The 27,931-nt window shown below is 41.3% G+C and overlaps 1 protein-coding gene across 3 annotated transcripts in view; it reads right to left on the reverse strand.

The window, feature by feature from the left end:
• LOC122666573 (asparagine synthetase domain-containing protein 1) overlaps nucleotides 1–27,931 on the reverse strand; it is an 81,369-nt gene that overhangs the window by 53,147 nt on the left and 291 nt on the right. For 2 of the 3 annotated variants that reach the window (XM_043862585.1, XM_043862584.1), the window contains exons 2-6: nucleotides 25,629–25,989; nucleotides 16,259–16,452; nucleotides 15,979–16,114; nucleotides 1,962–2,276; nucleotides 1,719–1,816 (exon numbers count right to left, since the gene is read on the reverse strand). In XM_043862585.1, the coding sequence (XP_043718520.1) occupies nucleotides 1,719–1,816; nucleotides 1,962–2,276; nucleotides 15,979–16,114; nucleotides 16,259–16,452; nucleotides 25,629–25,989 (1,104 nt within the window). The remainder of the gene's footprint in view (nucleotides 1–1,718; nucleotides 1,817–1,961; nucleotides 2,277–15,978; nucleotides 16,115–16,258; nucleotides 16,453–25,628; nucleotides 25,990–27,931) is intronic. The other variant, XM_043862586.1, reaches the window with a different exon arrangement.

Here is a 27,931-nt window from a genome sequence, read left to right on the forward strand (position 1 = left end):
CACAATGCTTCTCCATTCATCTGGCATTTTCCTTGTGCTCATAATCTTATTAAACAACTTGGTTAGCCAACATAAACCACAGATACCTAAACTCTTCCCCACTTCTATTAAGACCCCGTATACAGACGCTCTCATATGGACATGTAATATGGAATGGGGTTTGGCAGTACATGTGTACATGCCCTAGATTCCCTAATGACGATGTTGATTAGTGGTGGGTTGGTACATAATAATTTATTATTATGTGAGGGTACAATTGGAATTTGCTAATTAATTAATTGTTTATTTAATTTAATGGATGTGGTGCTAATTATATTTATCCATTAAATATAAAATAAATAATTAATTTACTATTCCGTATTAGATTAAGCTTCTTCACCAATTTGAAGCCCGTCAAGTTTAAACAGGTTCAAGTCAAAGAGGAGAGAGAGAAACAGACTCTTACTGGGAATCTTTCTAGCAGGGTTTTAGAAACCCTATTATTTAAACACGCCAAGGGGAAGGGGCAGGCAGCCCACGTTTTTTCCCAACCTTGGGCGAATTTTGGCTCCCCTCCCCCTTGGACGAACTCTCTCTCTCTCTCTCTCTCTCTCGATCTCGATCTCTTCTCTCTCCTTCTTGCTCTCTAGCTTTTGAGAGTTAGGGTTTTGGAAACCCAGATCCGTGCTTGAAGATTTGAAGAAGAGGATCTAGGATTGGCTTGGAGAACCTTGACTGCACCATTGGAGGTTCAAGTTTTTGTTTACCTGGCGTGCTCATTGGAGGAAGAACCACTGTCTATTGGAGGAGCAACACTGAGGCTCAACAAGTTAGCAAGTTATTATTGATTCCTCTAGTTTTATAATTACATAATAATCATGGGATGTGAAAGAAACCCGAATCGATCTCTTTCCGCTGCACATTCGAGTATGGGATGGATCCCTCTTTCCATGGGATGGAAAAGAGATGAGTTTTCTCTCTCTTATGGATCCCATAATTTTTATGGGACAAGAAAGAGAAGGATTTGGTAATGATGTTTATTCCAAACCCTAATTGCGACCATGTGAAACCCTAAAATTTAAATACGGTGTCCTAGGGCAACCCAGACTTTCCAATTCTTGTGAACCCAAGATAATATTTCAGGTTGGCCACTGTAGGGTTCCCATGGGCGACCATGCGAAACCCTAAAATTTAAATAGGGTGCCCTAGGGCAACCCAGACTTTCGAATTCTTATGAACCCAAGATAATATTTCAGGTTGGTTTTCCAAGGGAACCAATGAGATGATCCCATGGACTTCTATTTGACTAACAATGACTAGATTTAGAAAATACAATACAAATTGAAGCTTCATCTTTGAAATATAAAAATTACTTTTTTATAAAATAATAGCAATAGTTCTACCAATTTATGTACCAAAAGGAGGAAAGACTATTTTTTTTTTAAAAAACCTACTCCAGCGTCTTGAATTTAACAACAATAATGGATCAAGATTGAAGTTTCTCCCTTTAATTGATATCAGCAAATTCTAATAGTTGATTGCCCCTATCAGCAAATTAACACGTCATAATTCTATTCACAAAGGAAAGTTCAATTCTGAATGCCCTGAGTTACTAAAGGGTAAAAAGTAAAGCCATTAAAGACTATTGTTGGGTAGCTATTGGCAGAATTAACACAACAGAGCATGAAACATTGTCAAATCATGCATGGAACTGAACAAACATCAATGAATTTTAGGACCTGAAAGATTCTGTTCTCAGCAGTTCGTCGCATCACAGATTCTTTCAGAGCAATAAGCACCTTAAATGCTGGCAATGAAACTGAATGTTGAATAATCCCTGCAAAAACCAAAAATTGCAGTCAGAATGTCTGTTGGTTACTTGGCTGCAATATCTCAGTCTAAGATTTGCAATAGCAATACACCTTCATAACCTAAGATGGAAAGTTCCCAGAGGATATCAGTCACTAAAGAAGCTGGAATACCTGTATTAAGTTTTGCTTGCTCTATAATATGATGAGAACATAATTCAGAGGGCATGCCTTCCAGAGAAGTTGAATTTATGAGACTTTGTTGCTCTACAACTGCAAGGTTGCCGAATTTTAATTCCTCAGCCTGGGGTTTTACAAAAGCTCGATCCCATTTAATCAGTTCCTGTAGCCCCGGATCAGTCCATTCGTGTTTTCTGGCAGTGCCAACCAGAAATCCACTGGCTTTTGAAGCATCAAAGCATATGCTGTATATCCCACATGGAAGCTCTTCCCAGAAATTGAGGCCACGATTTTCTTCACTTTCAAAATCTGTTAGCAGACTTAAGTCATGAGTTGACAGAGAGGAAACATTATAAGCTATTCACCATAGTTAAAAAAAAAAAAACAGCCATAATCAAGCATATTCAAGGACCATTGTGGAATTAAAATGCACCAAGCTTTGTTGGACCAGCTCAAACAAATGATTAGCATACCCATAAAGTGATATACTCCCGACCTGTCCAAGCGTTCAAAAGGAACTAAGCAAGAACATAAGATCTATTGGTCGATGCAGGATCCACCCCCCTCTCCAGTCTGAGTTCTGGTTCGAGCAGATCCCTTTCAGCCTTTGAATTATAGCTACTACTATGACTACTGATGAATGAACGCTTTACATGTTATACCCGCACCCGGGACCCTAATTGTTTATTATTTTTCCTCGTGACGTGTAGATACTGCTGCCTTGTATGCCGGTGAGCTGTTCGCGATGGTTGTCAAGCCTAGCTACAAGATCGTTGACTTTAGCACGGGTTTGCCCGTCGAGGAAAGGTTCCTCAACCGGCTGTGGGGGAGATTCATTGACGACGACTTCATCGACTTTCCTCCTAGTACAAGTACTAAGAGTGAGGCATATCAGACGGCACACCCCGTGTCGCTCCACTTAGACACTTCGCTTTGTGATGAACTTAGTATCGCTGTTGGGAAGCTTTTCGGAATCACGGAGGACACACCATGATGGTCAAAGTGTAAGTTACTGACCCTATTTATTGCTTGTTATTACCCTCTTTAAGTCCTTGAAGTGCCGGTCAAAGCCCGGGCCTTTTGGAGTGTTAAATTGTCTCCTTTCTGGCATCGGAGGCAAGGCCAGATGCAAGCTGACTGGTTGCATCCGTGCTTGCATCCAATGCTGCTATCATGCCCTTTTTGTTTGAATTTGTGTGTGGGGCCCGCATGCCCGTGTCTTGGGTGTTACGAGTGTCCCCGGGATGGTTAACTCCCACCCTGGGCCCTTCACTTTGGTAACCTCATGAGTGGACCTTGAGCCCAAGTCATGCTTGATTTAGGATCAATGTACTTTAAACATTAAAAGACCTTACCCAAACAAGACCTAAGTATGTAACTAAGATACCCTACCCAAACAGGCCCTAGGTCTACATTTAGGAGGCCTTAACCAAACAGACCCCAAGTGGGGAGTTTTGCTTTATGAGAGTGGATGACTATTTATTAGTCATTACTCTTCTAACCTAACAAATCGCGGGAGGGAGAGTTAAGAAGAAAGAGGGAAAGCAAGGAGAGAGGTTGGTGGGAGGAACTTGGTCCCACAAAGGAGCAACCTTGGAGCTCATTGGTGGAGTTCCATCCTCTTAACTTGGTAAGCCCTAACAATCGATCCTCTCCCTTCCTTAATTTCTCTTTTGGATTTTGGGCATTGGTGGTTGGGTTTTGGACCTAGGGTTTCTCTTGGAACCCAAGGCATGGCCCTAGCTTACCTTGAAACTCCATAGTTAGTGTTTTGTCTCCTATTTCCACCCTTCAAAGCATCCATTTGAACCTACATTGATTTTTAGGGTTTCAAACACTCGAGAGAAATCCTAGATCTTGGAATCTTGAGGCTTGATCTATTGAATCCCTCAATCCTTGAGTGATTTATGTTTCTAAGAACCTATTTGGACCCTAGGACAGCTCCTCCCTAAGCCTTGAAGCTTAGAAACCCAGGTGGAGCAAGCTGGGTGCAAGAAGACCTGGAAAACCTGTGTCTGACCTACATCGGAGGCAAGGCCGGATCCAAGCCTGGGCGTGCACCCGTGCTTGGATCCAATGAGTCCTGCAGGTTTCCTAACATCGGAGGCACGGCCAGAAGCAAGACTCTGCCTACATCCGTGCGTGCCTCCAATGCTGTTGTCATGGTATTTTATCCATGTAATCTTAAAGGCTTCTTTTTTGGGATCTTCCCTACCCTCTCTAACATACTTATACACTTCCCTAGGCATCAATACTCATACGAGGGAGTGATTCGAACAAGAATCGATACGCTTATACAAGTTCTATAACAAGCACCGGTGAGTGGGTTTTGGGCTTTGTTTGGGTTTGCTAACTACACAAAAAATATATATATATATATGATTCATGTTATTGCATCATTATTATTCATGTTGCATAAATTGCATATTATTATCTTGGTTGTGATTTGAAATGATTGTGACGTATGAATTATTTAATCTTGAATCGGGGTTACGGTGTCGGGAGTACCGGTACCGGAACCCCTCCCGACACCATAACCCCGGAATTGTATATGAATTTCTATTACATGCCATGATGATTTGTATGCGCCGTGTCGTGCTGGTACCCAGGTGCTAGATGGTATGGGACGTTGATGCACCAGGAATACCTCTCGAGACGATACAATTTGCATGTAGTATATCTGCGGTTAGGTATTACTTCCCCATGCTACGACCCTTACCAACAGGGGTTTAGGTGTTGAGTGGTTAGGGCTCTTGCTGCCTGTGGGGGAGAGAGCCAGGTCAAGGATGACCACTGATCATCAGGGTCTGCCTCTGGGTGGTTTTGGTGGCTTCGACCGGCACGGGCCCATGGTAATAATTGAGATTTCACTATGGTGATAATATAAGTGACCCATGGTGATTCAAGAGTTGTTATAGTAGCATATACCATTGACTTAGACTGTGTGATAGGTGGAAAATCTACTAACATTTACATGCATCATGGACTAGGTATAAACTGTGTGTTTGTACATTCCCCATCCCCTCACTAGCTCAGTGGAGCTAACCCCCCTTGTGCACACTTTTTTTTAGATTTTGATGCAGATGGTGGATATTTTGCTGGTCTAGAAGTCCAGTCTTCGGGATATGACGACATTGGAACCGAGGAACCGGAGGCTATGTCAGAGGAACACGGCGAAGGATTTCCTTGTGATGATTGCGCCTACGGGCCATACTGATGGTTAGGACTTGGTCCCTTTTTGTTTATTTTGGGGCTTGAAGCCCTTGTATAAACATTTACTGTTATACAATTTTTTGTAGTTACTTGATGGTCATAGGAACGTGTTAACTACTGTATTTACTATCATTAGCCAATGAACATCATGTAACTATTAACTATACGCTTCCGCTTATTTCTGATCCATTTGAAATATCATTTTTCTTTCTCCGCAATCTAATGTTAATGTGTTTTAATGTTGGTTGATTGACTGTGGCTTGGGACACAGTATCTGTGATCCTGGAGGTTTATTTGGATGACATGTGTCATCTTAGTAACCCCTTTTATTATACTTTATTCCTCTCTGAAATGGGGGCGTGACATTACATCTACAAAGAAAGGAGTTCATGGCAACTTCAACAGAGAACCTGGGTTATTACGATTCCAGCCAACTTGAATGGAGGGGGTAGAGAGGGCTTTTACGTCTTACAAAGACTATTGCCCTGCTACAACAAGAGAATGCTCGCCAAGGAATCTCTGAGCAGCTGAAGGAACCAGCAATGGTTGCTCATGTAATGCCCCGCATTTTCAGGACTGTCATTTATGATATTTTATTCCTATGTTGATAGGTTTGATCTCCGAGGAATTGATGGAAGCTGTTTTAGAGCCACTATTACCTTAGGGTAAGTGGACTGTGCCTTTTTGTTTAATGTTTTGAATTGTGCAATATTATATTATTATTTCTTCATGCTATTGTTGGATTTATTATTTTAATGATATTTGAATGATTGACAAACCCATCTGCCTTTTGTTTGATGGCAAAGACCCATTTGCAACCAACCAGTTTCTTTCCAGGAGGAAGAGATGTCAATTCCAAGGTTTTATTTTTTTCCCAGAGCATTCATCTCCTCATTCATCGCTTCTTTCCACTTCTGTTCGACAATACCCTCCTGCCAAGAGCTACGAATAGACACAGAGGATAGAGAGGAAACAAATGATTGAAAGGAAGAGAACAGAGAGTCATAAGACACAAAATTAGACATAGGATATTGAGTACAACTGCTTTTAGGTTTCCTAACAGCAATAGGTAAATCAAGACTAGGATCATAAACAGGCTTACCAGGAGTCGAATTTGGAGCAGGTTGAGTAGAACTTGCAGCCGGTAGTACAAGTGGAGGTGGGTCAGTGGTGGTACTCTTTGTTCCTTTGGCGAATGTCTGATCAAAGTAAGAATATTTTCTAGTCTCCTCCTGAACAATAGGCTGCTCAACCTCCCTTTGTAATCGAGGTTGTTCCTGAAGCTCCCCCTGATCCTGTTCCTGTTAAGAAAACAACGCCCAGAATGGCGATTTGCAGAAGAAAAACGAAAAATAAAGAGTACACAAGGTACAACACAGAGATTTACGTGGTTCACCTCCAAGATGGAAGTTACATCCACGGCCGAGCAGTAGAACAGGTTTCACTAATTTTCTCTGAAAATGATACAAACCCTCATAACCCTATCTCAAAGAGATAAGAACATTATATAAGGAAGCCATAACCCCAGAAAGTACAAAAGTGCCCCTAGCCCAAAAAATGCCAAAAAAACAGAGCCGGACCAAAACATAACACATGGCTCATAAGTACTCATTTCGAAGATCTTGACGAGCCCAACACAACTCCAAGCCTTCAGCATGGAGCCCCACCATTTTTCGGCATTCCGAGGTCATTTCGAGGCCAAAACGGCCGCCAAAGGTCTCAGCCGCACTTTCTGGACCAAATCAGGCTTCACCAACAACAGTTCATGCCCAGTGATCCCTTCTTGAAGCTCTATTTCTGTAGATGGTTCTTCAACAGTGGGAATCTCAACTTCCAACTGCTCAATGAGAGGAGACACATCTTCACTCCTAGGCTCCCCCTGAAGAGGTGTAGAGGGCAAAAATAGGCCTCAGATTCACGAAAAACAACATCCATAGTAACCAGCATCCGACGTGTGGGGGGATGGTAGCACTTATAGCCCTTCTGAGTAGCAGAATACCCCAAGAATACACACCGTAAACTACGAGGATCAAGCTTACCAATATGGTGATGATTGCGGGCAAAAACAACACACTCAAACACCATTGGAGGCACAACAAAGGATGAATCGCCTAGGAGGACTTCAAGGGGGCAGCGATCATCCAATACCCGAGTGGGCAGCCAATTAATGAGAGGCGGCAGCAAGCACAGCATCTCCCCAAAACCGTGGAGGAACGTTCATGGTAAACATGAGGGAGCGAGCAACCTCCAAGAGATGGCCTTTTTTTTGCTCAGCAACACCATTTTGGGCGGGTATGTCAGCACATGAAGTCTGATGTATAATCCCATGATTGTCAAAGTATGTGCGAAGGCGGCTGTCCATGTACTCCTTCCCATTATCAATGTGCACAATTTTTACTCGGGCATCGAATTGATTCTCTTCCATTTTATGAAACTATTGAAAGCAAGTCAATACATAACTTTTCTGAGTCATCAAGTAAACCCATGTGGTTCGACTAAAGCAATCAATGAAAGTGACGAACCAACAAAAACCAAAAGTCGACACACACCGGGCAAGGCCCCATACATCCGAATGAATCAGACCAAAAGGAACCAAACTTCTTTTGTCAGAAATAGGAAAAGTAGCTCTAGTTTGTTTAGCAAAGGTGCAAGCATCACAATTCAAATTGTTTGGATTATAACGTTTAATCAAAGTAGGAAATAAAGTAGATAACACTCCAAGAGAACGATGGCCAAGACGACTATACCATTTATTTAATTCAGCAAGGGCAGAATCCGAAGAGCCAGAAATAGAGCCATGAGAAGCCAAAGCAGAATTTTCCGAAGAGGATCCATCAAGCACATAGAGACCACCGACCACTTTACCACTACCAATCGTACAACCAGAGTCCAAGTCCTGAAACAAGCAGTGAGAAGGAAAAAAAGTTACTTTGCATTTCAAGTCTCGGGTGAGACTACTAATGGACAAGAGATTAGTAGAAAATTGCGAGACATGTAAAACAAAGGAAATATGCATAGAAGGCAAACACTGCACAATTCCTTTTCCAAAGATGGGAGAAGGGAACCTTCAGCAACACGAACTTTGGAATTACCAGGTCAAGGAGATTAAGTCAAAAAATTAGGAGAACCTATCTTGTGATCCGGTGCTCCAGAGTCGATTACACAAGAGGTGGAATCGACAAAGGAACAAGTACCACTAAAAGAAATATCTGAACCAGAGTTTTCGGGTAGGGAAATAGCAGAGGCAGTCGTAGAAGAAGCAAAGGAAGCATTAGTGTCCAGCCGGCACATCAAAGTACGAAGGTGTTGCATCTCGTCCTAGGAAAGAGGCCCAGTCTGATCAGAGAAGTGATCCTCAGAAAAGCTTGGTTGGCTCGGGCAGAACGGTTGGAACCACGTCCCCGGGTATCTGCAGGGCGCTAATGAAGCTTCCAATAATGGTCCTTGGTATGACGTTCCCTGCCACAATAGTCACACTTGACCGGAGGCCAATCATTGCCCATACGATCAGTCCCAGTACCACGGGTAGAATTCCCACGAGCACCAGATTGAGAACCAAAGAGAAGAGCAGATCGTTCCTGGGTAACAGGTTGAATCATTGCTGTCCGGCGATCATCTTCAACAGTGACAAGGGAATATGCTTGTTCAAGAGAGGGAAGCAGATCACGATTGAGCACGGATGCCCGGATCTGATCAAATTCAATGTTGAGACTTGCAAGAAAATCAAAAACACGCAAGTCTTCTTCCCATTTATAAAAAGCAGTCGTATCCGCATCACAGGTTGCAGTAAAAGTCCCACAAAAATCCAGTTGTTGCCACATGGTACACAACTTGGAATAATACTGGCAAAGAGTCAACTCCAGTTGCTTGGTCTGAAGAATTTTTTGACTAAGCCCATACCGATCAGCAGCATTACTGATCTTAGAATAAGTATCCTTGGCTGTTTTCCAAATCTTCGCAGCCGTGTCCAAAAGAAGATAACGCCCGGTGATTTCTTGTTCCATAGAATTCACAAGATAGGGCATGACAAGGAAATTAGAAGTCACCCACTTGTCTTGTGCAGAACCAGCCTCAGGTGGTTTGGCTACCAATCCAGTAATATAGCCGGAGAGACCACAGGAACCGATAGCAAATAGGCAGGAGCGAGACCACAGCAAATAATTGCTACCATTTAATTTAATGGAGCTGGTTTGGAACAGAAGGAAATCACGTTGAGTCGTTTCATCGTGTCCAGAGGAGGCAATGGTAATGTCGGAATCTCCTGACATGGTGGCTGGTTGGAGAGGCTAAAACAACAAATCACCGGGAAAGGGGGAAAAAATTGCAGATCAGTGTTTAAATCATAGGGATCAGCAGCAACCCTTGGTGGGAGTCAACTCACCACCAAGGGTGAGAAATAGATGGCGGAAAACAGAGGCGGCGGTAAAAACCCCCGCGAGAAAGAGAGGTGGGCGGGAGGGGCTGGGAAGGTGGGAAAAGAGGTGGCGGAAGGAGTCTGGATCAGCTCCACATATGTGGAGACTAAATACTCTACACATATGGTGAGTATCCCACACGTGTCTCTCAAAAAATCAATTACCCACTGAACCCCCTCCTCCTCTCTCTCGTTTCTTTTTTTGCTTTATTCGACCCCCACCCCTCTTCTTCTTCACAACAGAACACCAACGTCCCACCACTTGCAAAGGATTTAGGCAGATTCCCATTACTTGAACAATGATTTATACACTTTTTTCTAGGGTTCATGTCGATTTGTTGGCCAAATTATTGCTGGAAAGTTCTGCAGGATAATACCGTTGAAACAATAAAATCTTATGCTTGAAAGACCTAAAACTCCATTTAATCCTGAAATATACTGAAATATATCCACAAATCAATTGATAGAGTAGTTGATTTAGAAACGAAGTTCCAAAAAAATTAAGCGAGGGAGAGACATTAACGAACAAGACAGAGAGAGAGAATGATACGCTAGAAAATAGATTTAAAGTGTTCAAGAGAATGCGAGCATGCAGTGCCGTACGACAAGGAACAATACCTATCTATTCCATACTCACAGAGTCTCTCAAAACTCTAGAAACGCAAACCAGCAAATAGCCATTTTTTGTTTCTTCTGATTCCAATTTCAATTTTCCATGTCGAGAAGGAAAGAAACTTATACCTGAGGGAAAACAAATCAAAGAAAAAGGCAAAGAATATAGATCGGCATTTTTTGGCTTTGGCATCCTAAGATTATAGTCGTCTGAATTTTTTATTTTTTTTTGGGGTAACAATCTGAAATTTTAATTTTGAAGCATGAGCCTTGAACTGAACCTTCCAGTCCAATTCTTTACCCTATGAGTTGATGTGGTCCATTTTCGTTTTCTTCTTTTCAAAATTTGGTGTGGAACGAAAAAACAGAGCAGGGGTAGGGGCGAAAGAAAGAGTAGGGGATAGGGGCGGAGTTGCAGACGAGGGTGTGGGGATTGCGGGACAGGGTGAGTGGTAGCAGAGGGCGAGGATGGGCATTGGTGTTCTGTGGAGAAGAAGAAAAAAGAAGAAAAGCAAAAAAACAAAACACAAGGCAGAGAGAAGGGGAGGAATAGGGAGAGAGTTCAATGGGTAATCGGTTTCTTGATACACGTGTCGGATACTCGCCATATGTGGAGAGTATTTAGTCTCCACATATGTGGAGCTGATCCAGACTCTGGCGGAAGGGAGGTGGAGGGCTAAGGTGGTGGCCGAGGGGTGTGGGAGGCGGAAAAAAGGGTGGTGGAGAGGTGTAGGGGAGGCAGAAGAGAGGAAGGTAGCAGGCGGAGAGGTGGTGGTGGTGCTAGGTTACAGCCATGAGAGAGGAGGGAAAAGAACCAAAAAAAGAAAGGAAAAATTATGGCCAGGATTCCCGCTCTGATGCCATGTGGAATTCTGTGAAATACTAGCTTATGAACAATGTGTCCACAACCACTTTATTATAATTAGAGAAAGAACATTCCAGAATGGATACAATGACTATAATACCCCTAGGATAGAAGTAGCCATGTACCTATTACATTACAACACTACCCCTCAAGTTGGTGCATAAATATCAAGCATGCCCAACTTGCTAATTACAGAAGAAAAAGACTTATGACAAAGACTTTTAGTAAGCATAGTTTAAAATCTCGCGATATCTCGCCATTTCGGGCTGGTCGAGATATCCGAAATATGATATTTTTTCTGCCATATTTTGGCACTCCATCTTGGTGGGTTTTTGGCCACATTAAGGCCTTATACTTCATGTACACCCTTATTTAAGCTAAATAAACACATTTAAACCTTCATATTGCAAAAAGTGAACTCAAAGTGGTGTTTTAGGTTTGCACCCTTGATTGACAGTATACGGTCGGAGCCTGGTGTATAAATAGTTAAATACACATTGTATAAGTACTCAAAGACATAATAACAAATTGAAACAAAGTAATGAATCAAAAATAAAGTCAAATGTAGCCTTCAGTCTAAACTTCAAACTCAAAAATTCATAAGTGCATAAAGTCATTAGTTCAATACTCAATAGTCAATAGACAAAGTCACAAGTTCACAACTCAATAGTCAATATTTTCGGCACCGTGAAGCCGTAGATCAGCCATTGGTGTTTAACAAATATTTAATTGACCCCCATCCAATTTATATTACCCCTAATTTATAACTATTTTTGTTGTAGGAAAATCAATTTTTTAAATCAAAAAATTAAAAAAAATAAAATACATATGGAAAAAAAAATTTCGACACCGTGAGGTTGTAGATCGGCCTCCGATGTCTAATATATATTAATAGCACACCATCCAACATGTATTCAACATACTATTTTCAAAAAAAATAGTTTTAGAGAAAAAAGAATTATCTTAAATAGTGAAAAATCCTTGGAAGATGTGTTTGGATGAGGCTCCGATGTGTTTCCGGCAACAATCCATCGAGAATGAAGCCACACAATGCTTGAATGAGGCTTGGAAGAGTGGAAGAACCCCAAAAACTGAAGCAAGGAGAGCTCTCTGCAGGTCTCGGTCGAAATTTCGACCGAGACTTGCGAGATTCTGTATTTAAACCATGAGTCACGTGAGGCTTTAAGTGATTGTAGCAGATTTCGGCGATATTTCGGTCATGTTCCGAAATACCCCGAAATATTTCGAAATCTCGCCGAAATATGAACTTTTTCCATTTCGCCTGAGCATTTCGTCTCGGATGTCTCGACATTTTCGAAATATGCCGATATATATCGGCATATTTCGCAAAATCTTGAACCATGTTAGTAAGAACATCTGCTAGCTTATCACTGAACTGAACAAATGGGACACATATAACTCCTTGCTCCAGCTTCTCCTTGATAAAGTACATATCAACCTCCACATGCTTGATACGGTCATGTTGGACTGGGTTGTGTGTTATACTAATAGCAGATTTACTGTCACAGTAGAGATGCATGGGAAGAGTTATTAGAAGGTGTAGGTCTTGTAGAAGGCCTTATAACCATAGTAACTCACAAACTCCATGTGCCATAGCCCTGAATTCAGCTTCAGAACTTGATCGATCAACAACAGACTGCTTCTTGCTCCTCCAAGTGGCTAAGTTACCTCCAACAAAGGTACTGTACCCTTAAGTAGATCTCCTGTCGTCAGGGCAACCAGCCCAGTCAGCATCCGTATATGCTTCTCCTCGAGTATGGCTGTGAGGAGAATATAAAATTCCCTTTCCAAGGGAAGACTTCAAGTACCTCAAGATTTTGTAGGTAGCTTCAAAATGAGAAAAGTGAGGATCATGCATGTATTGACTGACCAAGCTCACGGCAAATGCTAGCAGAGTGTTCTCACAATCTACCTATATAGACAAAGTCTTGGTCTGATTCAGTATGAAGAACTCCAAGAAAGGAAGTGTTCCTTTTCGGCATGGAGTCAGTCTTTCCTAATCTCAGTGTCCTCAGACTCAGACGGACATTGAAGAGATGAAGAGGATTCTCTATGCCTCTACAGTAGGGGAGTCTTATGTATGCTATATTGTGTACGAGGCCAGACATTTGTTATGCAGTAAGTATTGTGAGCCGTAACTAGTCGAATCCCGGACGAGAGCGTTGGACTGTTGTGAAAAAACATCCTAAAGTATTTGAGGACGAATAAGGATTATTTCTTAGTTTACGGATGTGATCAGTTGTCAATTTTGGGTTATACTGACTCAGATTTCCAAACTGACAAAGATGACAAAAAATCCACATCTGGGGTGGGGCTATTGTTTGGAGGAGTGCAAAACAGAAATCTACAGCTGATTCCACTACCGAAGCAGAATACCTTGCAGCCTGTAATGCAGCAAAAGAAGGTGTTCAGATGAGGAAGTTCCTATCAGATCTAGAGGTAGCCCTTAACCTTGTCAAATGTCCTAATCCCCTGTTATGTGACAACAGAGGAGCAATTGCACAAGCTAGGAGCCTAGGGCTCATGAGAGGAACAAGCACATGCAACAGAAGTATCACCTCATCAAGGAAATTATCCAGCAAGGCGACGTGAGTATCTCTAAAGTGGACACTACTGAAAATGTGTTTGATGTCATGACAAAGGGTTTGTCTCCTGGAGTGTTTGAAAAACACATGAAGGACATGGGATTACAATGTATGGGAAATTGGTTTTGATATACAAGTGGGAGATTGTTGGATCAAATAATTGGTTTTGATCGGTTTTATTCTCCTTTGCTTCTTCTCATAGTTTCTGCTACCATGGATATCAAATAATTTGTTGCACAAAGGTACATGTGTTGTCCGAATCAGAAATCACATTATTAATGTGGTGTATCTCCGTCATTTATCTTCATGCTCGGCCCCACGAAATCAGATAAGAATCTCCCCCTTTAAACTGCTAGATCGATGGGATATTTAGGGCAGAACCTGGCTGGACCTATGAACTTGAATATTATTAACACATAGGCCCAAAAATGAACCAGACTGTCACAAAAGCTGATGGCCAGCATTGGCCCCGATGAGCTGAAGATACTTTGACCCATGTGAATTAATAAGGGCCTGTTTGGACTAGCCCTACACTGCATCATGTTATCCTTCGTTAAATACTAATTTCTCTGTTTCAAAACCTGACATTAATTAACAGTACTAAGATCAGATACTAATATCATGCCTCTACTTTCCAATTTCTGCTAGTTGCTGTTCCTCCCGTGTGTTGCTATTTGTTTCCTGAAATCTGTTTGCTGGACCTTCTATTTCTGTTGCCACCATTGCTATTCTAGTTTCAAACTCCTGTTTTAATCTATCTTCTAATTCTGGAACTGGTCATAAAATCAGATCCAACTGTTGGATTGAGGAGATCAGGAGATATTTTAAGGCATTGTTCCCTCCCACCTATTAGCCCATCGACCAGTGTCATACCCCCATCTGATTGGTTGCATGTGAGACAACTAAGACCACTTAATTTTGGTTTGTTAAAGCCCTGTGATTCTGGTCATTGCTGGAATCCCTATTTCACCTTTGTGTGACCTAGGTATCCACATTACTTTATATTTACATCCTTTCCACTTGGTCTATATTTGGTTCAATTTTAAGTCTGAGATTCTAGTCAATTCCAGAATCAAGATTTTTACCTCAATTCTAGGAATGCCAGAATTGCGTTTGGAGAGCACAAGTAATGTTTTACTGATTCTAATAGCTTAGAATAGAATCATGTTCGGTTGGCCAAATTCCGAAAAAATAAAAATGGAGACCTCAGAGTTCTATGGAAAAGTGAAGCAATAAACAAAAGCTGAAAAAAAGGAGGCTGTAATTCATTATGGACATGCCAAATCCCTGAAAGCCATTTCACAAAAGCAAGATGAAGCAAACGACTGAAGAATCTTCAGTTTCTGTAACAAGAATAATTCATGATCAGTTGGGAAAAAAATACCCATCTGAAAACCCTAGTAGCAGAAACTGACTAAAAAATTTGGGTTTTGCTGAAGTACACACACACTCCTGACAACAGAAAATGGAGTTGGAGGCTTTGCAGCACCCCGATTGTTCCAGGGGTTCCATCTCTATTTGCCTCAGAGAGACAGAGTGACAGGAACTCATGCCGGAGATCCCTGCAATCTGGCGTTGGTTCCATCCAAATCTGTCAGATTCAATCGATGACGGAGGAGATGACCATCCTCAGTTTTGTTCTCATCACACATGCCCCTTTTGTGGGCCATTTGTTTCTAGATGGATGAATGGCCACTCTATCCTCGGTTGTCCACGTGTAACTTAAACGTATTTTGACCTTAATTGTTCATGTGCACCCTAAACGGTCCACCACAGAATTTGCTAGAATTGGATCTAGCTATTTCATTATTAGCCTTCAATAAAACCTTCAGAACTCAAAAATTAGACTGAAGTTCTTTTGGATTGTGGGTCCAATACTGGAATTCAACCACTAGAATCTGGCTCATATGCAGCCTTCTAAATGCCATTCCAATTCTGACCCCAAAATTCAGGATCAGAATCCTAACCAAACATAGCCTAAGTATAGTCCCCCTCACTGAGGATTCTTGGCCTTTCCCTCGTTACTGTTGTATTATGCCATTTAATTGTCTTATTTCTTTGCAATAAAAATTATCTCACAATTATCAAAAGAAGTACAACCAGAATGGGAGTGAATAAAAATAAATCGAGTAACCTCTTCTTCATTTCAGCATATAAACTCAAATTCACAGAAACCCTTTGCAGAGTTACTATAGGTAAGCTGATCAACTCCTGCTAATTCCATCAACAAGTGTATCTTGTTTTCTGCCCAAATAAAATTTAAAAGCAGAAATGATTGATTGTTTGTTCTATGGTACTTACCAGTATCATTTTTGATAAATGATAGTGGTGACACAGAAGAAAGCAAAAGGCGAAAATCATCCAAAGTTGGCCAGTGAACAAGTAAGCTGCGCCTCCCAAATGCATCTCGACCAAACCACATGGTTTTTGAACTATCCTTTACACAACAAAACGAAAAGATGTATTATAAAAGGATACAAGTACGTTGTACTATACTACTATAGGAACTTGCACATTAGAGAAATTTGAAAGAGGGAGAACTGCCAATAGATTTATTTTTTTTTAAGGCAAAAATATGAACCTGCCAATAGATTAATGCCCATGGCCCCTTAATTGTTGAAAGGAGTTCTGGCACAGAACTAAGAGCTTTTCCAGTGGAACAGCATTTTCTTTCACTTGTATGGAAATCACAGGAGCAGCAGCTCCCAAGAGCATCCATAAGAACTTCAGAATCATTGCTATCACTGCCAACCTCAATTCCACCGAATATTTCACCTTTACAACTCGAATGAGAAATTTTATTGAGATTATGAACCGTCATCAATGAAGTAAAAAAGATGAAATGCAAATATAATGGGATACAACCATTGAAAATCTATGCAACAATAATGTTGGTTCAACCATCTGAATCTGCCACCGGTCTGGAGAGAGTGCTAGAATATTGATTATGGAACCCAAGTTGCTGGTATTACAGACCGAGTTGACTAGAAAGTTCCGGACAACTCAATCCGATGGGTGCTGGGTCTGAATCCGGTAGGCTAAACAGTGATAATAAAATAAAATAAAAATCAAATATATTATATAATATACATGGAACATATATTAGTATAATATAATAATGTACACATTTAAGAAGGGACATAAAGGCAAGATTAAAGGAAAAGTGGTGTATGTGTATATACTTGTTTTGATTAATTAATTACCCTGATATTTATGCTGTTCATATGTGCATGTTAACAAAATGAGAAATACAATATATGATGCTATGTTTCTTTTAGGAACTCAGGAATGTCAACCTGATATGTCATTGCAACTCAAGAATGAGTTATACACTGAGGCCAATCGAGGAATATAGTTATAATGATGAAAGTGTTGATGAGTTGAATCATAAGCTTGAATTGCTCATCAATGATCGAAAGTATCTTCAGTCCGTGTTATGGAACGGTAGAACCTTGATGACCAGGGACTATTATGTTATTGATCGAAGGGTGGAATACCTTCAATTCCATATTACCCGCATCGAAAGTATCCTCCATCGATGGGCGGATATACTCCAATGTCTTCGTTAAGACATTTCTATGTATGATGAAGCTTAACTATGATATAAGTTGCTGCATTAATACTGTATATGTATACATTCTTGTAATCAAACTATAAATGCATATGTTAATAGTTTGGTTCTTCCTCAGCTGATCAACCATGGTGGACCAGCATCCTAACACCTACCAAAGGATGAACACTCGGCTCGTGCTAATGCAGCCTCTTCTTCCAACCCCACTAATACTGATCAGCCAGCAGAGGGTACACAAGAAAATCCTCCTAACCTCACCATAAATGATGTTACCAATCTTGTTGATGACATCATGACTAGGCAGCAGCAACAGACGCAACAATTTATGACTACCATGGTCACTCAATTCCAAACAGCCATGAGGACTATGCATCCTCCATAGGCAGCCCCTGCTGCCCCGGTTCCTCCAGTAGTGCCAGCAACCCCTCCTGCACCTAATAATGATGCAAATGGCCGGTTACTAGAGAGATTCTTGAAGATCCAACTACTTATATTTGCGGGAATTTCAAAGGAAACATTGCAGCCCGTTAAATAGATTAAGGAGATGGAGAAGGCCTTTGATTTCTTGGGCTAACCTGAAGAACAAAAGCTCAAATGTGCCAAGTACAAGTTTCAGTACAAAGCAGAGGCTTAGTGGGAGACTACACTGCCTATCTTAGCGGTTGCTCACCCAGTTCTAACTCGGGCAATTTTCAAGGAAGCATTCTTTGGTAACTACTTCCCCAGTAGTGTCAAGAAGAAGAAGGAAATAGAGTTGGCAAAGTTAACTCAGGGTCCCCAGTTAGTGCTGGAATACCAGCAGAAATTTGAGGAGCTCTTCTTCTTTGCCCCTGCTCATCTAAACACTGATGAAGCAAAAGCCCAAAAGTTTGAGGATGGTTTAAGACCATCAGTTGCTACAATCATGACTACCCAGAGAGCCCAGAGCTATTCTGAAGCGGTACAACTTGCCAAGAGGATTGAAGACAAGCAGAGAGATGCATATCTGGCCAACCAAGGGTCTGGCAAGAGGACAGTACCATTTGCAGACAGGGGGTACAGCAAGTTTTCCAAGCCCTCTTATTATAGCTCAGCTCCATCTCAGTCTCAGAGGAGTGATTCTGAGTCTTCAGTTCCTAAGCCGGTGTATGCCAATCCTGGCACCAAGGCTGTAGAGACAGCAACACCAGCAACTGGTCCAGATTACAAGTGCTACAATTGTGGTCAAGCTGACCATACCTCAAGGACCTGCTTCAACCGAAGACCTCCACTTCCTCATCGTCAGCAAGGCAACAAACCTCAAGGCCGAATCTACTCAGTCTCTGCTAATGATGTTGAGGCGAACCAGACGGTGGTTACAGGTATCATACTTGTTTATGCATCATGAGTATATTCATTGTTTGATATCATGCATACGCATTCACTGAGTATTGTCATGTAGGTACCATTCTCATCTGCTCAATGCCAGCATACACATTGTTTGACAGTTGACATCGAAGCCACACATTCATTTGTGTCTCCATCATTTGCAAAGAGAATGGGAATTTCGCCAAAGAGTTTGGCGAATGGTCTAGCCGTTAGCACACCCATTGGGTCGATGATAGATCTGAACACGGTGTTTAAACCATGTTCGGTTAAGATTGCTGGCCAGGAGATGATTGCCCACTTAATTCAGCTTGATATGACCGACTTCGACTTCATATTGGGAATGGATTGGTTGGCGGCATACAAGGCGAATGTACTTTGTGCAGAAAGGAAAATTGTCTTCAAGCCAAGAGATGAGAAGGGATTTATTTTTGTGGGTGACAAGAAGAGAAGACCCAGGAAGATGATTATATCAGCACTTAAGATGAAGAAGTTGCTTAATAAGGGTTGCCAAGGATTCCTCGTCTCAACGATAGATGCTAGGGCAAAGGTTAGGCCTATGTCGGAAATCCCTATTGTAGGGGAGTTCCCTGATGACTTGACCAGTCCACCTCCATCTAGGGAAACTGAATTCGTAATTGATTTGCTTCCTGGGGCGGCACTAGTATCTAAGGCACCTTACAGAATGGCGCCGAGTGAACTAAAAGAGTTACAAGCTTAACTGTAAGACCTATTAAAGAAAGGGTTTATAAGGCCAAGTGTTTCACCTTGGGGTGCACCAGTCTTGTTTGTGAAGAAGAAGGATGGATCTATGCGAATGTGCATAGATTATCGGGAATTCAACAAGTTGACAATCAAGAATCGGTACCCGTTGCCAAAAATTGACGATCTCTTTGATCAACTTCAGGGTGCTAAAGTCTTTTCGAAGATTGACCTTAGATCCGGGTACCATCAACTTTGAGTTAAGGAAGCCGACACTAGTAAAACAGCTTTCCGGACTCGATATGGGCATTACGAGTTCTTAGTGATGTCCTTTGGCCTTACAAATGCACTGACAGCCTTTATGGACTTGATGAATAGAGTGTTTTATGATGCTTTGGACAAGTTTGTTATTGTATTTATTGATGACATCTTGGTCTACTCCAAGAGTAAAGAAGAGCATGCCGAGCATTTGAGGTTTGTGTTGCAAAGGTTGAGGGAAAAGCAGTTGTATGCAAAATTCAGCAAATGTGAGTTTTGGTTAACTCAAGTGGGTTTTCTTGGCCATGTGATTTCAGCCAAGGGAATTGAAGTGGATCCAGGCAAGGTGGAGGCAGTGGTGAACTGAGAAAGCCCCAAGACAGTAACAGAGATCAGAAGCTTTCTGGGATTAGCTAGGTATTATAGAAGGTTCATAGAGAACTTCTCCAAAATAGCTATGCCCATGACTCAGCTTCTAAAGAAAGGTACCAAGTTCGAGTGGTCTGAAGCATGTGAGAAGAGCTTTCAGGAATTAAAGCAAAGGCTGGTAGCAGCCCCAGTTCTTATTGTTCCTGATGGTACTGAAGGAATGGTTGTATACACCAATGCCTCTAAAATAGGGCTAGGTTGTGTATTGATGCAATAGGGGAAAGTGGTTGCAGATGCGTCTCGACAACTGAAGGAGTATGAGAAGAACTACCCTACACATGACCTGGAATTGGCTGCAGTGGTGTTTGCCTTAAAATTTTGGAGGCATTACCTATATGGGAAAAAGATAGAAATATTCACAGATCATAAAAGCCTTAAATACTTCTTCACTCAGAAAGAGTTGAACATGAGACAGAGGAGGTGGCTAGAGTTTGTAACAGACTATGACTGTGAGATCCAATACCATCCAGGTAAAGCCAATGTAGTGGCAGATGCTCTCAGTAGGAAGTCACCAGATTGGGCAATGGGCAAAATTATGGTTGAGGATAAAGTAATGAAAGACATGCAGGAATTGAATATGGTAATTGTACTCGGGGAGACCACTGAATTACTCTTAGTATTGAATTATTGATAGTATAGCCGTCACTGCGGGCACAAATCATAGCAGCCCAGTCTACGGATGAGGAGTTTCAGGACATAATGAATAACATTCATGCCGGAACACCAAAGAATTCAGATTTCTCCTTGACGACTGATGGGGCTCTTATGTTCAGAGACAGATTGTGTGTGCCTGCAAGTGGTAACTTGAATAACCAAATTTTACAAGAGGCCCATCAATCTCCCTGCTCTATGCATCCAGGTGGTACAAAAATGTACAAAGACCTGAAGCAATCTTTGTGGTGGTATGGAATGAAGAATGAAGAAAGATGTAGCAGCCTATGTATCCAAATGTTTGACTTGCCAACAAATCAAGGCCGTTAGACACCGACCTCAAGGGCTGCTACAACCATTAGCTATACCAGAATGAAAATGGGGCAATATCACAATGGACTTTGTCACAGATCTTCCTTGCACTAGAAGGGGTATGGATACCATCTGGGTGGTTGTGGATAGATTGACAAAAACAGCTAACTTCATTCCCATGAAGCTTACTTATTCCATGGACCAGCTGGCTAAGTTATATATTGACAACGTTGTTCGGTTGCATGGAGTATTAGCAAGTATAGTGTCTGACAGGGACTCCAGATTTACATCTAGATCCAGGAAGAGGCTACAAAGAGCAATGGGAACAGAGTTGAATCACAGTTCAGCACATCATCCTAAAACTGATGGACAGTCAGAAAGAACAATTCAAACCTGAGGATATGCTCAGGGCATGTGTGTTAGAGATGAGTGGCAGCTGGGATGAACACTTATCTTTAATTGAGTTTGCCTACAATAATAGCTACCAAGCATCCATCGATATGACTCCTTTCAAGGCACTTTATGGAAGGACTTGTCACACCCCATTGTACTGGGATGAGGTTGGTGAGCGGCGCATCTTGGGCCCAGAACTAATCCAGACCACTTGTGAGAAGGTTGACCTTATTAAGGAGAAAATCAAGGCTGCCCAGTCCCAACAAAAGAGTTATGCTGATAAAAGAAGGCAGCATGTTCGGTTCAATGTTGGGGAGAAGGCCTTCTGGAAGGTGTCTCTAACCAAAGGAGTTGTACGCTTTGGCAAGAGAGGAAAACTAAATCCGAGGTACATTGGTCCTTTTGAGATTCTAGCCAGAGTTGGTGCAGTGGCCTATAAACTTGCACTGCCTCCATCACTTGCTGGCGTGCATAATATCTTCCACGTCTCCATGTTGAGACAGTATATCCCTGATTCGACACACCTTCTGCCTCAGCATCCGGCTGAACTTATTGCTGATCTGACTTATGAGGAGGTACCTGAAGAAATCCTTGATAGAAAGGAGCACAACCTGAGGAACCGTACCATCTCTTATGTTAAGGTTAGATGGAGTAACCACTCTTCTGCTGAAGCATCCTGGGAGCGGGAAGACTTGATGTAAGAAAGATCCCCCTTTGTCTTCAATCTACCAGATACGTCAATTTCAGGGACAAAATTCGTATAAGGAGGGGGGGATGTGAAACCCACTATAAATTTGAACTTTGGAACTTGTGTGATTTCAGGTTCTGGTTCAGTGTCCATGCTTGCTTCAATGCTATGGACTGCATCAGTGGTGGATTCGGACCAACTCCTCAACTCACCTATGGAAGATTCCGGGGAGCCAACACAGCTAGCCATCTTGGAATCCGAAGGAGCTGTCGGGTCCCTACATCTGAGCTACATATGTCAAACATGCTTGGACGAGCACATGCAAAAGCTCTCGATCTCTTAGGCCAGATTGTAGGTAAAAATCTGCTTTTGTACGTATATATATAGTATGTTTACTTAAGTTATGAAGTAGGGGCAAAATGGTAATTTCCTTCGTAGGACCCACATCCCTAGTGTGGAATCAAGCCTTCCGTGAATCACCTCGACCAGATTCCCATTTACGTCACATGACATTATTCCCATGACTTAAACATAAGTATTTAGGAAGTTAATTCTATTTAATTAGTTTAGAGAATTAGATTTTCAAAACTAATTCTACCTAGACCCTAACCAAATAGCCCTTAATATAACTAAGTATATATATACAAAACTTAGTTTTAGGATTCATTCTTACCTAAGCTGAAATCGTTTTTGCTCCAAGAGAAAGGGAAGGAAGGAGAAGGCGGCTAGGGCTTGGGGATCTTAGCATTTTGAGTTGAGTAAAGCTTGGAGAAGACCATCTTGGTTGTGTACTATCATCTCTTTCACTCTACTACCAGGTAGGTCACCCAATTCCATTCTGATTTCCCAAATTCATTCCCCTTCTTCTCTGTTCTTGTTGAGTTCTTGACCCATCTCAGCTCAAACCTCAGGATTTAGGCAATTGGTTGTGTAAACCCCAAATTCAACATGCATTTAGGTTGCAATGACTTCCCTTGACCCAATTTTTATGTTTTTAGCCTATGCATGGCAAGATCCATGCAATTTCAGCCTAAGCCCCTTTTCTGTTTTGCCCTAATTCTGTTGTTGGTGAGGTTATTGTGTAAATTGGATTCTTCTTTTGCATTAGCAGTTCTTCAAGTTAAGGTAAGGGGATTTTGACTTAATTTCAGTGTGTTTATTGTTTTAATTTCTGTTTATTATTGGTTGTCATGTCATACATCATAATAGCATGATATTACATATAGTTTTATAGCTTTTCCTTCTTATGCATTAGATGTTGCATGATATTAGGGTGCATTCCATCTTACATATGCATAGATTATCTTGATACTTATTGGAATTGATTGGAATGTGTTGCTGGAAATTTTCTCTCTTATAATCTATTACTGGAACATGTGCCATCATGATAGTATGCATTGGGTTAGGGATATCATGAACCCAATGCTACGGGCCTACAGCCCTTACCAACAGGGGAGAGATGTTGGATAACCCGTGGTAGGTTCGAAGGGATGATTCCGGGATGCCATTCACTATCCCATATCCGAAGAGTACTACAGGAATGGGAACAAACAGTAGGGTTAACATTTGGGGGTTCGTTGGCGACAAATGTGTAATACCTAAGCTGGCAGGTCTCCACCGTGATAGAGTGGTATAGCTCGGGTGACCGACGTCTGGTTTGTGTTTCCAGGACCGAGGATATCGTACCTACTACAGTAGCATTTATACCCCATGAGACTTGGTATTGATGTTAGGAGCATACTTAGTTTTAGGTCATTCGTCATGGACTATCTACATTTGCTTGTGTGTTTCCCTTGCTGAGCTCAGTGGAGCTCACCACTGTGGATATCCTTATTTTTCAGATGACTTGGCTACTACTGCTAGTGTTTCCCTTGGAGCTGCCTCCGCCTTGGATTTTCCTTCTAGTGTTGGAGTTGAGGCTCTGATGTATGAGGTGCACGATGCTTCGTGCACATGTGATGATTGTGCCTTCTCTTGATCTTGGCCTGACAATCTAGGGTATTTCTACCCTCCTCTTTTGTGTTTATACTCACTTTTGTATAGAAATGATATTATAGTTTGTAAACGTGTCTTGGGTTACTTTTGGAATTGTACAGTTGTAACTCAAGCTTCAGATAAAATATATATATATATATATATATATATGAATGAATTATCACTTAGTTCTCTCTATTATTGACTTTATTCTTACTATTTAAACTCTTCCGCTGTGTTTAATTACTGTACTTGTGATAATTGTTGTGAATGGAGTACTGCAATTGCGATCCTTGGGATTTGTTGGATGTCGGATGGCATCCAGTCACACTAGGCCCTTATTAACCAGGCCGGGGTGTGACACTATGAGTCCTATTTAATGTAAGGCTTTACAGTCCACTCCACCATGATTTTAGTAGATGAATGAAAGTTTGCTTAATGCATGGATATTCTCTTGTCCATTGTGAGTGACATGAAGGGCAGGGAGCCTGGCCGGTGAGAGCCAATACCCTAGGGCTGGGAGAGCCGAATCTCCTTATCCCCTCTTCTCTCACTTCTATCCTCTCTTACTCCCTCCCCTACTCGATCAACACTGCTGTGCTGCTTCTGTGACTACAATTAATCACTGTGAGAGTATACCTTGAAGACCTGAATCAAGCCTCTGTCAAGTTCTTATTAGTTGCTGCTGTTATACAACCTGAGGAGGCCCTAGAACACCTGTGGATCTGCAGTTTCAGCCCAGTTTCTCCTGCAAACTTCGAGCCTTGATTTATCTGCAACCTGTACTCTGTTTCAGAAGAGGTTTGGAGGACTGGATCTCACAACCCAGGGCTACACTCGATCCTGACTTGGAGTCCAAAACTCCCTCCGGTTTGCAAGATCTCCACAGACTTTCTATTTTTGAATCTGTCCTATATCTCAGCAACCCTGGGTCAGAATTGACTGAATTTGGAGGGTTTTCTACTGCTGCCTAGGCCTTCACTCAATTCCAGTTTGAGCACCTGCTGCTGGTTCGTTTGGTCTGTAACACTTTCTATTTTGGAGGCCTACCTTCTAATTTCAAGTCCAACTCATAACTCAACATTCAGCCATCAGAATTGGCTGTAATTTGAAGCACAGGACCTGATCAACCTCACCTCTACTCGACCTAAGTTTGATAAAGTTCTATTGGCTGGTTTGCTAAGAATTGCTTACTTCCTAATTTCAGCCTTTCTTTCTATTTTCTGTTCTGATTTGCTTCCATTATTGATGATCTGCCGCAACTATTAACAATCCTCCTGTAGAGTGGTTCTTACTTAACTGCTTCTACATTGGCGGGGGGGAATTGGGGTGGGGAAGCAGGACTGCCTTCCTTTCAATTATTTGGTTCACTTTACAAACAGCAATTTTTTCATACGCCAAAAGAGTAAATAAATAAAGTTTTCTCATCTTGAGATAAATGGACACAAAAAGGATACCCGATATGTCACAACCTGAGTAAGATGGGGAATGCATGCAACTAGGGCCCCAACAATTCAACAAGCATTTGCAGTATGGTGACACCATCACAATTAACTCAACATGAAATTACTAAAAGAAACCAATGTAACATATAAAGTCCGCCCCATTATTTTTCAAGGATAAACATACCGTTATAAACAAGGACATTGCTGGAAGTATCTACCAATGGTTGAAAAACTGGATTAATTCCCCTAAGTTGTAATGTTGCACCAAGAAAGTGAAGTTCAGCCACAGATTTCATTGCAGTGACATGACTGTCCTGTGTCCAAGACACTTCACTTGCCGAAACGATGCAAACATTGTTCTTCTCAGAGAAGCACAAACAAGACCTCTCCCTCTTGATTACCTTCCCTACATCAAGGTGAGACAGTTCTTCAACTGAACTTGAACTCTTTAACTGAAGTAAAATTTTCTTGCATCCCAAGTTATCAGGACCTCTTCTAAGGAGAGCTGCTTTAAGATGATCCACTGATAACTCTGGCTGGTCCACCTGCAGAAAGCTTAACAGTACAGATATCCAAAGTAACTCAGGAGCACAAGCACCCTCCTACACTAAAATAAGACATTCTTTTTTCTGGGAAAAAGATTCTGAAAGCATGCCAGAAGGCAACCATAATGCACCAACGTTACCCAAATACCATCATCTTGTCAAATAATATAATCATTTGTTCACCTTCTTTAAAACCCTCCTTTTCAATAAAGAGGGAAAGCAGATATTATAGCAATGGAAGGATAGGACGCATATACAGTAGTTGGAAAGATTAATATCTGTTTTAATGTTTCAAGGTCAACTACATAAAAGGAATTCAGGTGGCTGAACTATGACATGCTCAAAAGGATTTAGTGTTGCAATTGTTTTTATCCAAGAACTTTCTTAAGTTCATTTAAAATAAACCTTCAAAAGACCATGTAAGTTTTGTGTAGAGTCATCAGGATTCTCCCATTATTAATCTGAATCCTCTACTTATTCATTAAAAAATGTGACGCAGACATTGGAAAGGTAGAAAATATAATACAGATGATTTGATAAGAAGAAAAGAGGCACATGCCATGTAGAAGATGTTTTCCTGTAGGGGAGGAAAAGAAAAATTCACCGGTCTATTTACGATTAAACAAAATCAGCCTGCACACTTCCATGCAATATATGGGTGCCCGACAATCAAAGGATGTGAATGCTTGCAGTTACCCATCTGATAGTCCATATAAAGTTGACCCAATGGTGGCATGTCCAAGATATTAGGAAACTTGGAAACATGTCTTCTTTAAAATCTCTAAGAACATTAATTGTGCCAATTATTTTCGTGTTATCATATCATCAATCTTAGACATTTGAGTTCGGCAATCCAGCATTTGCCGGGAACCAACAAATAAGAACCTCAGTGCTGTTTACACATCCAGCCTATTGGAGTGCATGTTAAAGCTTGCAAAACTCCTAACTTCTAGCCAAATTTTATCCAGAATCTTACTTGGTTAGATGCACATACGATAGAATTCTGATCGGGGCTTTTCCTTGTTTACCAAAAGGAAACTAAGTGAAGGTTAGCTTAAAATCTCAGAAAGGTTGTGTACTTACAAAAGAAGATCCAAGAGATTTTAGTGTTTGATTGGTCACAGGAACCACATCTTTAAATAGTTTTTGACTCCTTCCTAAACATCAGTGGACTTTTTAGAAACGGCTGACACTCCGTTATTTTAACTCCAGAATTATTGGCCAATTTGGGCAACTACTACCATCCATGTACTTAACTATTCTTTTAGGGAGTTTCTGAAGCATATTAAATCTTATTCCTCTTCCTTTTCGGAATGGAGATGGGAAGGCAATGTTCCAACCTTCCATATTCACTTGAAAAACTATAACTGTTACCTGTCCAGGTGAGTTGTAGGTCAATCCTTTTTCACTAGGCTAGTCTTGGAAGTAAAGCAGTCATTATTTTAACCCACCCATTCAGGAGGCAAGTAAATGGATAAGTCATTCACTCCCAGGTCTAAGACATTATCAATTGGATCACAACAGTCTTGCCCCTCCAAAATTATAGAAGATTTATTATCAATTAGATATACGAGCTTTGAATAAAAACACCCCTCCTATTACAAACCCATTATCACAGACATTACCATCAGAAAAGAAGTTTATATCACAGAAATATTTTGTATTCTAAAATGCAAACTTTGTGGGAAGGGACTAATTTCTGAGTCTGAACCTTGGAGAACTTTTTCAAACCTAGAAGTGTGTTCCCATCCTAAATGCAAACTGTATCTCGCCTTATCCAATTTTCATTGCTTGCATATTGTAGTAGGGTAATGGTCAGGAAAACAAAAGATATTTTCAGTTTCAATGGGATTGATTGTTTGGTCTGTCACACCTCGCATGATCAGAATGTTTGACCGACATGTTGCCGAATTCATTAGTAAGAATTTTCCATGTAAGACCT

This window comes from Telopea speciosissima, chromosome 7 (assembly GCF_018873765.1).
Source record: "Telopea speciosissima isolate NSW1024214 ecotype Mountain lineage chromosome 7, Tspe_v1, whole genome shotgun sequence".
NCBI classification, from domain to species: domain Eukaryota; kingdom Viridiplantae; phylum Streptophyta; class Magnoliopsida; order Proteales; family Proteaceae; genus Telopea; species Telopea speciosissima.